Genomic DNA, 18,024 nt, shown 5'->3' on the forward strand with positions numbered 1-18,024 from the left:
TTTTTTTTTTTTTTTTTTTTTTTTTGAGATGGAGTCTCGCTCTTTCGCCCAGGCTTGGAGTGCAGTGGCACGATCTCGGCACACTGCAAGCTCCGCCTCCCGGGTTCACGCCATTCTCCTGCCTCAGCCTCCCGAGTAGCTGGGACTACAGGTGCCTGCCATCGCGCCGGCTAATTTTTTGTATTTTTAGTAGATGGGGTTTCATCGTGTTAGCCAGGATGGTCTCGATCTCCTGACCTCGTGATCCACCCGCCTCGGCCTCCCAAACTGCTGGGATTACAGACGTAAGCCACCACGCCAGGCCTACCAATTTCTTAAAAACCATTTAGTAACAAGACTGCAGTAGAAATTGCTATATGAATGTATAGGGTTTGCTCATTTGAAGTAAAACCATTATGACAAACCTGAGAATATCAATTTACTGCCATTAGCAAAAAAGAACCATTTATTGGCTGGGTGAGTACAGCTTGCACCTGTACTCCCAACACTTTAGGAGGCTGAGATGGGAGGATCACTTGAACCAGTTCAAAACCAGCCCGGGCAACATAGGGAGACTCACTCTGTACAAAAAATTAAAAATTAGCCAGGTGTTGTAATCCCAGCACTTTGGGAGGCCGAGGCAGGCGGATCATGAGGTCAGGAGATCGAGACCATCCTGGCTAACACGGTGAAACCCTGTCTCTACTAAAAATACAAAAAACTAGCTGGGCATGGTGGCGGTCACCTATAATCTCAGCTACTCGGGAGGCTGAGGCAGGAGAATGGCGTGAACCCGGGAGGTGGAGCTTCCAGTGAGCCGAGATCGCACCACTGCACCCAGCCTGGTCGACAGCGCGAGACTCCGTCTCAAAAAAAAAAAAAATTGACCAGGTGTGGTGGCACTTGCCTGTAGTCCTAGCTACTTCGGAGGCTGAGGCAAGAGGATTGCTTGAACCAGGAGTTGGAGGCTGCAGCAATCCATGATTGTGCCACTGTATTCCAGCCTGGGCAACGGAGTGAGACCCTGTCTCAAACAAAACAAAACCCGCAAAACAAAAAAAGAATAACCATTTATTAAAGTAGATTCAGAACACTCGTTTGGCCAAATTTTAATACTGCTTTACATGTTTTCTGTTTGTGAAACAATTCGTATTACATTTATAACCAAAAATTTCAACTGGTAACAGATTTAATATTCACTGTCAAACACACAGTTGATAATCTTGAGGGGAAAATACATCAAAGGCATATATACAATTATAGAAGTTCTTATTGTACATGTAGCATGGAAGGTACATTTTATTACTTTTTACATATTCTAGAAGACATTCAAATGAAGATAAATAGATTCAAACTGGTCGATAAACTGTTCTGGTGCTTTGAGGTCCTTCATTTTCTTTTTTGTGATAAGAAAATCCAAAATTATTAATGTTGAATTTCTCATCGTACATTCATCTAAAAACAGTAAAAAAACTTGTAAAGGAAGATTGTAGATTGGTTATTTAGGTGTTTTATACTGGCTTATTGTTAATTGACTGCTGGGGATAACTGCTAGAGAAGGAAAAAAGATTGGAGAAAATTCCTCCAGTTATTTAAATCTGGTTAAGAAATAAAAGGAAAACAAACAAATGAAAATGGTTGCAAAGCCACATGATGCTATGTCTGGCCTAGTCTGTTATGTCCTAATGATCATTTTAAGTGTTTTCGTTTTCAAAAAGGTAAATATCCAAAAAGAAAGACACATTGTGTATGTTTTTTTCCCAAAATATAGATTTTTAAAAAATATATACATATAATATATAGAAGCTGAAATTATGCAAAACTAATAAACAAAACACCACAGTAGATTAAGTGGGTGCAGCATATAGATTATAAAATGTCCCCACAGCAGTTTGGGGGCTTTCCCCTCCCTTTACCTGCTTCATGATTTTATAATCACACCTAAGTATTATCAAGCCTGAAATAAAGGCACTACTGATAACAGGTAGTGCAAAGAGCTCAGATATTTCTTTGAATAAGAATAAAATACTTTAAATGAGTAGATGAAAATGCAAAATGGCACATTTTTTCAACTCATTCCAGTGTCAAAGCTTAACCAAAAAATCTAAATATACAAATGCAGCCTGGAAATATCTTAGTGCAAATATGAAAAGTAACGGCATAATTTAAAGTTACTTAAATAAGGTATTGTGAGGGTAGGGATTTTTCTACGAGGTCGGGGGACAATAAATGTAATGGCATCTGGTGCAATGTCTTCAAACTTAAAAATCAAGAAAACAAAATTCGAGGTGAAAACTCACCTACTAAATACTTATTATTCTAACTCATAAGGGGAGACTAAAGGGCAATTTGTTGAAGATCAAAATATTTTCCTAGATTTGCTGACGGGGTAAAAAATAACATGAGTTCTCCTGAAGTCTGCACACACAATGCTGGTGTTACGTTGTGTCAATGCGAGTGCGTCTGAGAAAGCCCAGTTCTCCACTTGAGGCTTCATCAGAAGGTTTCGTCGTCATTGCAGTTGGTGGCCCAGTGTCCAAACATCTCACAGATTTCACAGTATGGGCGTTCCTCGCCCCGACTGCCATGGTGTGTGGAATGGGGAGGGTCCTCTGACATCTGTGCCTGGGTAGGACAATCCTCTGTGTCGTGGAGATCAAAGCAGTCACAAATGTCACAGAAGAGGCGAGGTTTCTTCTTGGACTGTTTCTCCTGATCATCACTACAAATGTAAATATGTGAAATCAGAAAATTTATCACAAGAAAACTGAAGAGACAAGAACACTTGCAAAGAATTTAAAAATTAAGCAAGAACTAATTATGGCCAAATCTGTGAGCCTCCAGTGTAAATAGTGCATTATTCCACATTTAAAGTGTCTTTTTTATTTTTGAGATGGAGTCTCACTCTGTCACCCAGGCTGGAGTGCAGTGGCATGATCTTGGCTTACTGCAATCTCTGCCTCCTGTGTGCAAGCAATTCTCCTGCCTCAGCCTCCCGAGTAGCTGGGATTACGGATGCGTGCCACCCCACACAGCTAATTTTTTTGTATTTTCAGTAGAGATGGGGTTTTGCCAAGTTAGCCAAGTTGGTCTCGAACTCCTGACCCCAGGTGATCTGCCCACCTCAGCCTCCCAAAATGCTGGGATTACAGTCGTGGCCACCATGCCAGCCTCACATTTAAAATTTTCATGTCAAACCATTTGTAGTCTCCTCTCACTAGCTTGCCAGATTTATGGAAATCTATTTATGGCAAAGGAACCACAAAACATTTGGTTTTTTTGTTGCAGCTAATTACAATCCCCTAGAGAAGCTCACTTTAAAAACATACTTATTTTGATGAAACTAAGGTTCCAATCAGTATGGCTTTTTTTGAGACACCGTCTTGCTCTGTCACCCAGGTTGGAGTACAGTGGTGCAATCTCGGCTCATTGCAACCTCCACCTCCAAGGCTCAAGTAGTTCTCCTGCCTCAGCCTCCCAAGTAGCTGGGATTACAGGCATGCAACACTACGCCTGGCTAACTTTTGTATTTTTAGTAGAGACGAGGTTTCACCATGTTGGCCAGGCTGGTCTTGAACTCCTGACCTCAAGTGATCCATCTGCCTCGGCCTCCCAAAGTGCTGGGATTACAGCAATCAGTATGTCTTCATATGAAATACCTGTCATAATTGTTTAGGTCATCCCCGTTCCCATTCAGGGCTGCTTCTGACATCATCTCCACCTTCATCTTGAGGTCTTGATTCTTCCTTTGAAGGTCCACTATTACCGAATTTAGGAAATCAATCTGATTTGTTAAAAAAAAAAAAAAAAAAAAAAAAAAAAGATGTGTAAAATGTCAAGAATATACATAAGCGGGAGCATCAAGAAGTCATGAAGTTTATACCTTTAAGCTCTGGCGGCAAAGTGTGCAGAAGGGGCCAACAGTGGCTATTAGGAACCCATGCTTTTCACTCTCCCGGAGGACAGGCATGCTGAGATCGTGTGAGTAAAGAGCTGAACTTAAACGAGGCCATGTCTAGGTGGTAAGGCTATGGCAGTTTCTTTTATCTCCTCACACCTTTCAGATTTTTTCAAATGTTCCTTACTGGGGAGATGCTATTTTATATTTTAAAAAAACATTTAAATTACACTTCATTGAATGTTTCTAGGTATAACATGGGTAAACTTCATTTGTTTTTAAGGCAAATGAAATTATTCTTTTTTTTTTCCTCGCTCTGTTGCCAGGCTGCAGTGCAGTGGCAGGATCTCAGCTCACTGCAGCCTCTGTCTCCTGGGTTCAAGCAATTCTACTGTCTCAGCCTCCTGAAAAGCTGGGATTACAGGCGTGCGCCACCATGCCTGGCTGATTTTTGTATTTTTAGTAGAGACGGGGTTTTGCCATGTTGGCCAGGAAGGTCTCAAATTCCTGACCTCAGGTGATCCACCCACCTCAGCCTCCCAAAGTGCTGGGAATGCATGTGTGAGCCACAGTGCCAGGCCATGAATTAATTAATTAATTTATTTATTTATTTATCAGACAGAGTCTCGCTCTGCTGCCCAGGCTGGAGTGCAGTGGCTCGATCTCAGCTCACTCTGACCTCTGCCTCCCAGGTTCAAGTGATTCTCCTGCCTCAGCCTCCCGAGTAGCTGGGACTACAGACGCTTGCCACCAAACTCAGCTAATTTTTGTATTTTTAATAGAGACGGGGTTTCATCATATTGTCCAGGATGGTCTCAAACTCCTGACCTCGTGATCCGCCTGCCTCGGCCTCCCAAAGTGTTGGGATTACAGGCATGGACCACTGTACCCAGCTGAAATTATTCCTAAACATCTAAATCTGTGGGTTGGTGGAGTGCTATTGATTCATGAAAAAATATAAGAAACATTTTTTTAAATAGGAAAAAAAAATCTTGCATTCTCCAGAAGTCATAATCTTGTATTTCTGAATATATGGGCACAAGTTTGTTTTCATTCTACCACATAAAAAATATTGGCCGGGCACGGTGGCTCATGCCTGTAATCCCAACACTTTGGGAGGCGGAGGCCAGGTGGATCACCTGAGGTCAGGAGTTCGAGACCAACCTGGCCAACATAGTGATACCCTGTCTCTAGTAAAAATACAAAAATTAGCTGGGTGTGGTGGCGCATGCCTGTAGTCCCAGCTACTCAGGAGGCTGAGGCTGGAGAATCGCTTGAACCCAGGAGGCGGATGTTGCAGTGAGCCATGACTACACCACTGCACTCCATCCAGCCTGGGCAACAGAGGAAGGCTCCATCTCAAAAAAGAAAAAAAAAATACACACACACACACACACACACACACACACACACAAAATGCATAAAAAGGTTAGTTCTTCCATTAAACTCTACAATCCATCCAGGACTTTTCTGTTCTGCAGATTTGAAAAAGTCACATGGAAATTTCCTTCAGACTGTCATTTATCAACTGACTGGTAATGGTGGAGCAATAAGTAAACATGTTCTCAGGGAAAATGGAGAAGGCTAAAGCTCCCTCCCAACCAAGGAGAGACAGTCAGGCACGCCAACAAGGCGGTGTTCAGGTACCACCCAGAGGGAGAGTGCCCATGCCAAGAGCCCTGGGGCAGTGGGGACAACAAGATGGCCAACAGGAGGCACCGCTCTTGTCCTGAACATTTCCTTTCAATCGAAGGGCACTTTGACTTAAAAACAAAAAATTTCTTCCTTCTTCTACAAATCATAAAAAGGTCTCATTTCTCTAAATTGAAAGATCCCACTTTACAATATTTAAAATATATATAGATATATACACACATATACATAAATATTTTACTTTTTAAAGAAATATTAGGTCTTTTTCTCCAGCTGGGGAGTTATGAAGCAAAGTTAGCAATCACTGCAGTCTTTCTCTGCAGCATATCCCAGCATCATGGAGGCCACCTCTGAAGGCAGACCTACTGAGTCTATCTTCACTTCTCAAAGTGCATTTTCTAAGTCATTATCGTGTTAAGAGCTCCATTTCAGGAAGAAGAAAAAGCCACAAAATGGATGTAAGTATAGTGGGAAACCACACACACACACACACACACACACACACACACACACACACACACACACACACCTGCACGCAAATTAGGAAACATGAAACGAACCATTTGCTGATCGGAAGAAAAGTGTTGTCAGCAGCAGATGAAACATACCGAAGCAGAAAGGAAGGGGGAAGAGAAGACACTGTTAGTTATTAAGCCCAGTAGACATACAAAGAGGACAATGCTAATCCATAGTAAGTTTGTACAATGTTGAATCATTTCGTGCCCCTCAAAGGAGGTGTCTGGCAACTAAAATCTCAAGGTGAGTTTTTATTTTATTTAAATATAAAATGTGGCTTTTGTACTTTTGAATTTTGAACATGACTAATACATACAAAGTATATTAAAAGATGGATGTTTGTTGCTATATATAATTATATTTCCAAGTACAGAATAGTTTGCCTTTATATAATCCCTTTTTACAAATTTTTGTTTGTTTTGAGACAGGGTCTTGCTCTGTCACCCAGCTTGGAGTGCCCATGTTGCACAGGCTGGTCTCGGGCTCGAGCGATCTGCCTACCTTGGCCTACCAAAGTGCTGGGATTGCAGGTGTGAGCTGCTGTGCCCAGGCCCCCCACCCCACCTTTTTTTTTCTGAGACAGGTTCTTGCTTTGTCAGTCAGGCCTAAGTGCAGTGGCATGATCATGGCTCACTGCAGCCTCAACCTTCTGGACTCAAGTGATCCTCCTGCCTCAGCTTCTGGGTAACTGGGACTACGGGAGCATGGCACCATGCCTGATTAATTTTATGTTTTGTAGAGATGGGGTCTTGCCATTGTTGCCCAGGCTGGTCTCGATCTCCTGATCTCAAGCAGTCCGCTTGCCACAGCCTTCCAAAGAGATGGAATTATAAGCGTGAGCCACTGCACCTGGCCCAGGCCCTTAAAAATTTTTTTTAATTAATTAATTGTTTTGAGACAGGGTCTTGCTCTGTCACTCAGGCTGCAGGATTTTTTTTTTTTTTTTTTTTTTTTTGTAGAGATGAGGTCTCGCTATGTCCAGGTTGGTCTCAAACTTTTGGGCTCAAGCAATCATCCTACCTTGGCCTCCCAAAGTGCTGGAATTACAGGGATGAGCCACCATTCCTGGCCTAATCCCATTTTTAGTTTAAAACTAAAGTTGTTTTGTTAATTTTCGCTTTAAGAGACTGAGTTTTTAAGAAACCAGTCTTTTTAAGGATAAGATGAGTAACAAACCCTTTGACAGAGCAATTCTACTTCTAGGAATTCATCCTGCAGAAATACTAACATATAAAATGACAGCTGCCCAAGATAATTCCTTACAGCACTGTTTATAATACACCCAAAGGATCAGAAACATCCCAAGGGTCATTGTCAACCAATAGGGAACTGACTAAATTATAGTAAATCCACATAATGGAACACTACCTAGCTATAAAAAAGACAAGTGCAGAACCGTTTACGTAGTCTGCCATTATTTATGTTAAAAAAAAAAAAGGGAGGGAAGACTGTATTTAGTGCTGGCTTATATACACATTTAAAAAAATCTCTGAAAAGGAAAGACACTAATAACAGTAATTAATTGTTTGCAGGGTTGGGAACTGAGCAGAAGACACAGAAGGTTTGGAGGAAGACATTTAATGTATATATTTTTAATTCTGTTTAATGTTTGGACTAGAGGAATGTATTACCCATTCAAAAGACTGAATGATACAAACCCCATCAAATGAGAAGGAAATAAACCAAAAGATACAATGATTTTGAAAAATAGCAAAAAAGTAAAGCAATAAGGCAGGAACATTACCTGACTCTCCTGGGCTCTTTCATCCTCGTCTGCCTGAGTGTCCGTATTACCTTATATTTGAGGGAAAAAAAAAAAAAAAAACAAGTGGAGGGAGAATATATGTATATTTTTAATCACAATCTAAACTGCAGTGAAAGGGCCTGTGTTCAAAACTCATTTTCCTGTGGACTTCCCAGATGCACCACTTTGAGCACATGTGGATGAGTTCCTGTCCCCTTGCGGGACCCTACAGGGTCTCACAGACACCAGCCCTGCCCTTCATGTGCTCTCCCTCAGGCCTGCTAACTCCTGGGTAAGGATGCCTGTCACGTCCATCTGAATGTACAGAGGCAATCCACCCTTCTTCACAAAAGGGACCACCTCTTCTCCTGCACTGTTATGTACTTTAAGACCCCCCAGTCTGGATGGCAGCAGGCAGCCATCATAGTAGGTTTGTGACAATATTGCCAGACCACAAGAAGGCCCAGGAACGGGGATGGCAGGCACGTGGGATTAGCCCTCGATTGATTAAGTGGTGGAAGAGCTAAGGAGAGTCAGGCTCAGGGCAGCATGAGAGCTGTCTTCGAAGAGCATCTCTACTAGAAAGGGCTCCTTGGGAGGAAGCGCGGTGTACAGAGAAGCACTGGGCAGGCGCCCTTTACCTGAGGAGCTGCTGAGCTGCCTCTTGTTTTCTTTGAGTTGAAGCTCCAAGTTCTTTACCTTGAGCTCAAGCTTCACCTTATCAGACTCTAGAGTCTGAACAACTGAATGCAAGGACTTGGCAGAGGCGTTTTCTCCCCTGAGCACTGTGACCTGAAACACAGTTGTTTAGCTTAGGCTGGGGGTATGAACAAAAGGAGGCCACGTGAAAGCTCGTCCACCCTGGGTGGTACTCTACCTCATTTCTCAGTTTCTCCAGCTCGGCATCCTTTTCTGTGAGTAAGGCACTAGTTATACTGATGGATTTCTGCAAGGAAGCTTTCTCTTCATCTGCGTCTTTTATGAACTTGGATTCTCTAAAAGACCAAAGAGTTAAAAGTTCCACAAATCAACCGAAAGACTGGTCAGTGTACAACTGTTCTAGAACAAACACATAATTAATGTTAGTTAATGTAAAAAAAAAAAAAAGCATAACAGGGAAGTTTTACAGGGAGTTAAGGTCATTATGCTCACAAAATTTTACTTGAAATTTTACTTACTGTGAGGGGAGAAAAAGTTTACCTATGCATAGACATGCCACAGTCTGCATGTGATTGTATCCATTTGAACTTAAAGAAACAAGTTAATAAATTTGGAAGAGGTAGAATTAAAAAAGAAAAAACGGTTGCACCCTCCCCAATACTCCACTAAAATCTAACCCCCGCGCTGAATTTTGTTAATTCTTGAATAAATTATTACCAAGCAATAATGACAATTAAAATACACACATGCAAAGCAGTTATACAGATGTCATGCAGAGCAGCTTTATGCTGGAAATATCAATTGGTTCTCACTAATTTCAGTAACTTTTGTAGCAAGTTCCAAGAATGGGTGTTTAAGATGTTATGGGCCAAAACAGTAGTAAAGATTATTATTATTACTCAAGCTGAAGGATTATTACTTTCCAGCCATAGACTCTGAAGAGGACATTAAATTAGTTCACAGAAATTAATGGTAATTACATAAAGGCTAGAACAGAAAATGTTAAAATGGTTTTCTCAGGTGCAGAATGAACGCGTGGGGAGCCTGGAAGGAGAAATTCAGAGCGCCTGGTTTACGTTCTTGGCCTGACTCAGCACTTGGTTATCAGCACAGGGCGGGGATGAGGCCTTTAATGAGAGGGTTGTGGGAGTGGGAAGAGAAAGGGAAAGATGAAGGAGGAACAGGGAGGGATGCAGGAGACAGTGAAAACAGCCCAAAGAGCATGTGTTTACATATGTGTACCTATTTAAAGTTGTGGGGTTTTTTATTTTTATTTTTGACAGAGTCTCGCTCTGTTGCCCAGGCTGGAGTGCAATGGTGCTATCTCTGCTCACTGCAACCTCCGCCTCCCGGGTTCAAGCGCTTCTCCTGCCTCAGCCTCCTGAGTAGCTGGGATTACAGGTGCCCGCCACCACGCCCAGCTAATTTTTGTATTTTTAGTAGAGATGGGGTTTCACCATGTTGGTTACCAGGCTGGTCTCAAACTCCTGACCTCAAGTGATCCGCCCACCTCAGCCTCACAAAGTGCTGGGATTACAGGCGTGAGCCGGCCATACTGAAAGTTTATGCATTTTAAAATGCCAAGGTCATTAAATACAAGAAAAGGCTGAGGAACTGTCACATACAGAGAAGATGAAGGAGATATGACAACTAACTGCAAGGCAGGATCCTAGTTTGGATGCTGTAACACAAAAGGACATTAGTGAGGAAACTGGTGAAATCTGAATGAAGTCCCTTGTTTCATTTGAGAGTATGCTGCTCATGGTAATTTCTCAGTTTTGCTGAGTGTGCCGGGGCTGTGTAGGATGTTCAATTAGGGGCATCTGGGGAAAGGTCTATGAGAACTGGATGCACTACTTTTGCAACTCTTCTGGAAATCTAAAATTATTTTAAAATGAAAAGTTTTTTAAATGACATGCAGTGTGAAACACGAGAGGAAAATGACAAAAATACTTTAGGAAAAACAAAACTGGAGAAAAATTTCCTAGGCTAGGCCACAGGCCATACAACCTAAGACACTACATTAGCACAATCATCAGTGAGTGGTCATAACCTCAACAAGAAGCCAAATCACACCTGGTTCTATTCCAAGGAACTGGGAAAATGCAGAGGATGTACTGGTAGTCTGTTTTGGAACCAACTGGAGGAACAGAAAACTGAGGCCCAGGTTAGAAACGGCAGAATGTATGTCTGGTTAGTGAGACCCAAGATATCCGGCACACAAGTTACAGAAATCTCATGACTTATGGCAAATTGAAACTCTATACAAAGATGAAAATATAAGTGTTGTATTTATCTCATTGTGTGGCTTACACTTACACTCCAGGATGAGAAGTAGTAAGAAAAGAATCTGAGACAGAAATTTCTTGAATTAAAAACCCCAGCATTACTCACGCACTGGAAACGGGTGGGCATCAGTGCAGGTAAATTACTAAGCTAGTAACCTTGTTAGGACATAGGCTCTTGCTTAGGTTAACACAGCAACTTAACTGAAAGGAATGTACAGGTGCTTTTTGCCACCTGGGAAGTAAAAATATCTGATGACATCCAAAGATGCAATAAAGCCTGGGTTTCAGCCAGGCATGGTGTTTCATCCATGTCATCCCAGCACTCTGGGAGGCCAAGGCAGGAGGACCACTTGAGGCCAGGAGTTCGAGACCAGCCTGGTTGACACAGTGAGACCCCCCATCTCTACAAAAACTTAAAAAAAAAAATTAGCTAGGCATGGCAGCGCATGCCTGTTGTCCCAGCTACTAGGGAAGCTGAGGCGGGAGGATGGCTTGAGCCCAGGAGCTTGAGGTTGTAGTGAGCTGTGATAGTGTCACTGCACTCCAGCCTGGACAACACAGCAAGACCCCGTCTAAAAAAAAAAAAAATCCTGGGTTTCTTATGTTTCTATTAAACACATTTAGTAGTTGATTCTATTAAAAAAATGATTTCCAGAGCTTCACTTGCTATAAATCCAACTCAAATTTGAGAAATGTAATTTTAAATGTTTTTACTAAAAAAATACCAGGATTTGGGGGTTGTCAAGAAGAGATTTAGATTTCCCTATAATCAGGACTCTATTTGGCCAAGATCCCACAGATGCTTAGTGCTGGGGAGGGATAAACCTCCAGCTGGCAGAAGGAAAAAGGAACAGGTGTCCTTCTCTGGGGCCACCAAACAAACTCTGCTCATCATCACATACACACACAACCTCTCAGCCTGGCTGCTTTCTAAGGAGATAGCTGCCAGAATGCTTCTTATACAAGTTACCAACACGTGCATGGTTAAGAAAGAAATCTGACTTGTGATTTATACAGCAAATGACAGGATAAGTAGACTCTGGCAGCTCATCTTTGTGACCCATTGTCATTGCTAGCTTCTTAGACCATCTCTAAGCTCCAATTCCACTGTGCAAACCACCAGGAGGGACTAAATTAAACCACCGTCTATGCCAACATTACTGATGTTTGAGTCACAAATCATATTAAGCCATTAGCTGGAATGACTTGGTATTACCAAAAAAAATCAAGAAGGGAAAATAAACATAACATGAAAGAAGGGATAGAGGGAACAGAAATCTTTCTCTCTCCATCTCCCAAGGGAACATTTTACCCAGATTCTTTCCTTACTACTTATATAAGAAATAAATTCCAGTAATGAAGCAAATACCTTAAAGTGTTACTGGGCAAGCTTTAAAAATGCAAGATAACAAGAACCAAATATTAGAACCATGAAGAGAAATGCAAATACAGTAAGGAGACTAAATTTGCACTGAAGTTCTTTGCTGTATATAGATATAAAAAGGAAATATATGTGTGTGTGTATATATATATATATATATACTGCTGAGAATATTTTACAAAACAAAAGCAAGACACAGAGGGACAAAGGCAGCCAAAAAATATATACAACAATTTGGTTTACTAAAAATATATGAAATTTATTTATTATAACGTGGATAGACTTTCTTTAGTCTTACCATTAAAGACACACAGATATAGCAAAGGAAGCAAGAGTAGGAAAGGGAAAAGAGAGGGGTGAAATGAGCATTGGTAAGTAGCGCAAGCTCGGAGACAGTCAGACAGTTAGCAACCCACAGTGAGCCGGATGAGCTGAAGTAGCACGGGACCTCTTCAGAATTTGGGGGCTTTATTGCCAAACCAGTTTTTACTCCTAACAGAAATCCTGCATTGGCACTGACAGGATGAATTCTGACTCCAAAAATCCATGCCTCGCGCTTTGGAGCCCCTTCTTTGACACTAAAAAGCCTGGAGAAGGGAGCAAAACCAAACCAGCTCCCAGATCTGCATCAGGCTTCAGAGGCACAGATGAACAAACTCCCCCAATTCTGGCAATTAGAGCAACACAAGGCATACCCTGCTTTACCCATTAGACTCTTACAGCCTGTTTTAAAAGGCTTACCCAATTTGAGAGTTTTTCAAAGAAATGATTACATTTTTATGCTTAGGGAAATTTTTTTTTTTTTTTTTTTTTTTTTTGAGACGGAGTGTCGCTCTGTCGCCCAGGCTGCAGTGCAGTGGCGCAATCTCGGCTCACTGCAAGCTCCGCCTCCCGGGTTCACGCCATTCTCCTGCCTCAGCCTCCGGAGTAGCTGGGACTACAGGCGCCCGCCACTGCGCCTGGCTAATTTTTTTTTTTTGGTATTTTTTTTAGTAGAGACGGGGTTTCACCGTGGTCTCGATCTCCTGACCTCGTGATCCGCCCGCCTCGGCCTCCCAAAGTGCTGGGATTACAAGCATGAGCCACCGCGCCCGGCCAGGGGAAAAATTTTTTACTACATACTGCTTGCAACTCAATGTTTAAAGTTACCAAAAAAAAAAAAAAAAACCCACAGCAAATAAAGAAGGATTCTACTAATTTCTTTTTCTTTCTTTTTTTTTTTTTTTGAGATGGAATCTTGCTCTGTTGCCCAGGCTGGAGTACAGTGGCACGATCTCGGCTCACCGTAATGTCCACCTCCTGAGTTCAAGCAGCTCTGCTGCCTCAGCCTCCTGAGTAGCTGAGATTCCAGGCACCCGCTACTACACCCATCTAATTTTTGTATTTTTAGTAGAGATGTGGTTTCACCACGTTGGCCAGGCTGGTCTTGACCTCCTGACCTCAGGTGATCCTCCCAAAGCACTGGGATTACAGGCGTGAGCCACCGCGCCCAGCCGGATTCTACTAATTTCTTAATGATAACCAGTTTAATCCTACAGTTGGGAGTAAGTTCTGCACTTGAATATCATGACCATTTGGCCATAGTGATTCTATTACTATCTTAACTTTGTATGTTTAACGATCACTTCCGAATTAAGTGTTGACTAAACTGTCAGTTCTTGTATGACCAACTACATTTCAAATATTCACAATGTAAGTATTTGCAAGGCTTTTTAAATTAATAGTATATTAAGTTCTTTTTGGTACTCAATGGTTGACATATTTATTTAACCATTATACACATAGGCCTACATATGAATCCTTTATCAAACTGACTTTTAGAAGGCAATGAAGGTATTAGCTATGAAGTATTAGCTAAAATCCATTTACATTCAGGTTTCTAAAATAGAAATAACTTTCCATAAGGGTTAATTAACAAACAAACAAAAAAATACTTCTACATATGAGAAACTAGGAGTGAAATTTTCACTCCCAGAAAAAGTCATCCATAATTTCTGATGAAAATTAAGAGTGATTTTCAAGAGACATCCTCCTAAACATTGAGGACATAAAACAGGAACAGAGAGAAGTAGAAGAGACAACTTCACGGCCCCCAAATTTGTTCCATCTTTTTTTTTCTTTTCTTTTTTTTTTTTTCTGAGATGGAGTTTTGCTCTTGTTGCCCAGGCTGGAGTGCAATGGCATGATCTCGACGCACTGCAACCTCTGCATCCCGGGTTGAAGCGATTCTCCTGCCTTAGCCTCCTGAGTAGCTGGGACTACAGGTGCCCGCCACCATGCCCGGCTATTTTTGTATTTTTAGTAGAGACGGGGTTTCACCATGTTGGCCAGGCTGGTCTCAAACTCCTGACCTCAGGTGATCCACCTGCCTCAGCCTCCCAAAGTGTTGGGATTACAGGCGTGGACCACTGCACCTGGCCATGTTCCATCTTTTTAAGCCATGAAAAATGTCCCATGCTTAACCATATTTTGAAAGGCATGTAATTTAAAGTTACATGATAAGAACTTCATCATTAAGTACATCATCTCTTTTTAAAAAAGATACACATAAATAATAAATAAATAAAAAGCTTAAAAATTCACTGAGAAGAGAACCAGCATAAAAATCTGATGACCTGAGTCTTTAGCCTGAACCTGTCTTTTATTAGTCCTGAGTCCTTGGCCAACTTGCCTAACTTTTTGAGCTTTAGTTGTTTCATCATTTTACGTATTTATTTTATATTAGAGACAGAGTCTCGCCATGTTGCCCAGGCTAGAGTACAGCAGCTCTTCCCAGGCATGATCAGAGTGCACTACACAGCACTGAATACCTGGGCTCCAGTGATCCTCTCACCTCAGCCTCCTGAGTAGCTGGGACTACAGGCATGTGCCACCACGTCCAGCTACTTTCATCATTTAAAAATGCAAGCTCCACCATTATATCTCACTGGATTGTTTTGAGATTAGATCAATGTGTGAATTATGAAGTGCTACATAAATGTAGGGAGATACTAGTCTTTTTTTGAGATGGAGTCTTGCTCTGTCACCAGGCTGGAGTGCAGTGGCATGATCTCGGCTCACTACAACCTCCATCTCCCGGGTTCAGGCAATTCTCCTGCTTCAGCTTCCTGAGTAGCTGGGACTACAGGCACGTGCCACCACGCCCAGCTAATTTTTGTATTTTTAGTAGAGACAGAGTTTCACCTTTCACCATGTTGGCCAGGATGGTCTCAATCTCTTGACTTCGTGATCTACCCACCTCGTCCTCCCAAAGTGCTGGGATTACAGGTGTAAGCCACCGCACCTGGCCTAATTTTTGTATTGCCAGGCTGGTCTTGAACTCCTGACCTCAAGTCATCCGCCTGCCTTAGCCTCCTAAAATGCTGGGATTACAGGCGTGAGCCACAGCGCCCAATTTTTTTTTTTTTTTTTTTTTTTAAATGGAGACACAGTCTTACTACGTTGCCCAGGCTGGTCTTGAACTCTTGTGCTCAAGTGATCCTCCCTTTTTGGCCTCCCAAAGTGCTGGGGTTACAGGCATGAACCACTGTGCCCGGCCACAGCTCCCTTGCCAGAATGCTGCAGGAACAAGCCCTATTTATTTTTTTCACATGTCCTTGATAACTCCTTACATAAGGGTTTTTTTTAAAAAAGAAATAAAAACCTTATTTATGTAAAATTAAATACCCCAAGGCCCACAGAGACAGAACTGTGGCTATAAACAGGAACGAGGTTTAGGCATGGCAAATTAGGCATCACTTTTCAAGTTCCCTGGAGAACATCTGGCTGGGCTGGGAATCATTGGTTATGCTATTCTTTAAGGTTTGTTTTTAGTTTTAGTGTTGTTTCTAATAAGCAAAAAAGCACATCGCTGTTGTGATACATGCCCATGTAGTATTTTGCAGCAACTGCTGGACAGGCTGTGGTTCTCAGCAGTAGCACCCACTAAACCTGCTTGGCACCGTGTAAAGCACAGACATTCTTTAAACAAAAACTGCACATTTTAAAAGAGCAGACAGGCCAGGCGCAGTGGTCACACCTGTAATCCCAACACTTCGGGAGGCTGAGGCAGATGGATCACGAGGTCAGGAGTTAGAGACCAGCCTGGCCAAGATGGTGAAACCCTGTCTCTACTAAAACTACAAAAATTAGCCGGGTGTGGTGGCGCACGCCTGTAATCCCTGTAACTTGGGAGGCTGAGGCAGGAGAACTGCTTGAACCTGGGAGGTGGCGATAGAGCAAGACTCTGCCTTTAAAAAAAAAAAAAAAAAGGTAGACAAAGTAGACAAAGACTTACCAGGGGCATGGCAGCGGTGAAACACACATGCATTCTGAGTATAAACACCACCTTAGTGAAATTTCACTAAATAATTCTAAATTTAAAAAAAAGAAAGGCAGCCTGGGCAACATAACAAGACCTTGTCACTATAAAAAAAAATTTAAAAGTCAGGTGCGGTGGCTCATGCCTGTAATCCCAGCACTTTGGGAGGGCGAGGCAGACGGATCACGAGGTCAGGAGATCGAGACCATCCTGGCTAACACGGTGAAACCCCGTCTCTACTAAAAATACAAAAATATAGCCGGATGTGGTGTCGGGTGCCTGTACTCCCAGCTACTCGGGAGGCTGAGGCAGGAGAATCGCTTGGACCCAGGAGGCGGAGGTTGCAGTGAGCCAAGATCGCACCACTGCACTCCAGCCTGGGCGAAAGAGCGAGACTCCGTCTCAAAAAACAAACAAACAAACAAACAAACAAAAAATTAGCCAGGTGTGATCACGCGTGCCTGTAGTCCCAGCCACTTGGGAGGCTGAGAGATGGGAAGATCAATTGAGCCCGGGAGATTGAGGCTGCCGTAAGCCATGATTGAGCCACTGCACTCCAACTGGGGCGACAGAGCAAGATCATGTCTTGAAAAAAATAAATTAAAAAAAGAAAATGCATCCCTGGACCAAGGCCTAACATCCTTTAGAATGTGGCTTATGGAATCCAAATAGCTAAATCTAAATAAATAAATAAAGCCCTCAACTCCTAAGCAACTGCTATGCTGGCAGAGGAGACAGTGCTGCGTAAAACATACACCTCTGTAGGTTGGTGGGGAAACCCCCTCTGCCCTGACGAGTAGGAATAAAACACTCCACAAAAGCATGGAGAAATTACTGGTTATGCTATTCTTTAAGGTTTGTTTTTATTTTTAGTTTTGTTTTTAACAAGCGAAAAAGAACATCACTGTTGTGATATGCACCCATTCTGCAGCACCCACTGAACACACTGTGGTTCTCTGCAGTAGCACCCCCTAAACCTGCTTGGACCGTGTATCACAGACATTCTCTAAACAAAAACTGCACATTTTAAAAGAGCAGACAAAGACTTATCAGCTTATAGAAGCATCAAACTTCTACACAATTATTTGTGTGGGCCATGTTCTTCCTTATTGGAAAGTACTGAAAAAGTTATCCTAGTTTTTAATTTGAGTATCATTTGACTATCATGGGAGAGTAAGAAAGAAAGCCTTTTAAAGCAAATAGAAACACTTAAAATGACATTATCCATTATTAGTGAACATTAAAATATTTATATAACTGAAATCAGTATTTATATCCAGATTAATAACTATATGTAAGATTCTAGTATTTTTAGTTACTGAAACTAGGAGGTAACAGTGGTGTAACATGAGACAATCTGATTTTAGATCACCTCTGAGTGAAAGCAACTGAACATGGCTTATAAACTATTTTTGTTTTAGTAACAGTGAAACCTCTGCAAAAGGATTTTTTTTTTTTTTTTTTTTGACAGAGTCTCACACTGTCGCCCAGGCTGGAGTGCAATGGCGCAATCTCGGCTCACTGAAACCTCCGCCTCCCGGGTTCAAGCGATTCTCCTGCCTCAGCCTCCCAAGTAGTTGAGATTATAGGCGCCCGCCACTATGC

General features: G+C 42.1%; 1 protein-coding gene across 15 annotated transcripts in view; it reads right to left on the reverse strand.

Moving 5' to 3' along the window:
• Positions 1-1,036: 1,036 nt before the first annotated feature.
• CLIP1 (CAP-Gly domain containing linker protein 1) overlaps positions 1,037-18,024 on the reverse strand; it is a 151,843-nt gene continuing 134,855 nt past the window's right edge. For 7 of the 15 annotated variants that reach the window (XM_030821559.1, XM_030821556.1, XM_030821558.1 and 4 more), the window contains 7 exons: positions 12,108-12,128; positions 8,668-8,785; positions 8,432-8,582; positions 7,791-7,840; positions 6,091-6,096; positions 3,639-3,763; positions 1,037-2,701 (listed from right to left, as the gene is read on the reverse strand). In XM_030821559.1, coding sequence (XP_030677419.1) covers positions 2,476-2,701; positions 3,639-3,763; positions 6,091-6,096; positions 7,791-7,840; positions 8,432-8,582; positions 8,668-8,785; positions 12,108-12,128 — 697 coding nt within the window. In that variant the 3' untranslated portion in view covers positions 1,037-2,475. Of the gene's footprint in view, positions 2,702-3,638; positions 3,764-6,090; positions 6,097-7,790; positions 7,841-8,431; positions 8,583-8,667; positions 8,786-12,107; positions 12,129-12,352; positions 12,413-18,024 lie in introns of those variants that run through there. The other 8 variants (XM_030821564.1, XM_030821562.1, XM_030821554.1 and 5 more) reach the window with 4 other exon arrangements.

Source organism: Nomascus leucogenys, chromosome 10 (genome assembly GCF_006542625.1).
Source record: "Nomascus leucogenys isolate Asia chromosome 10, Asia_NLE_v1, whole genome shotgun sequence".
In the NCBI taxonomy this organism is placed as follows: Eukaryota; Metazoa; Chordata; class Mammalia; order Primates; family Hylobatidae; genus Nomascus; species Nomascus leucogenys.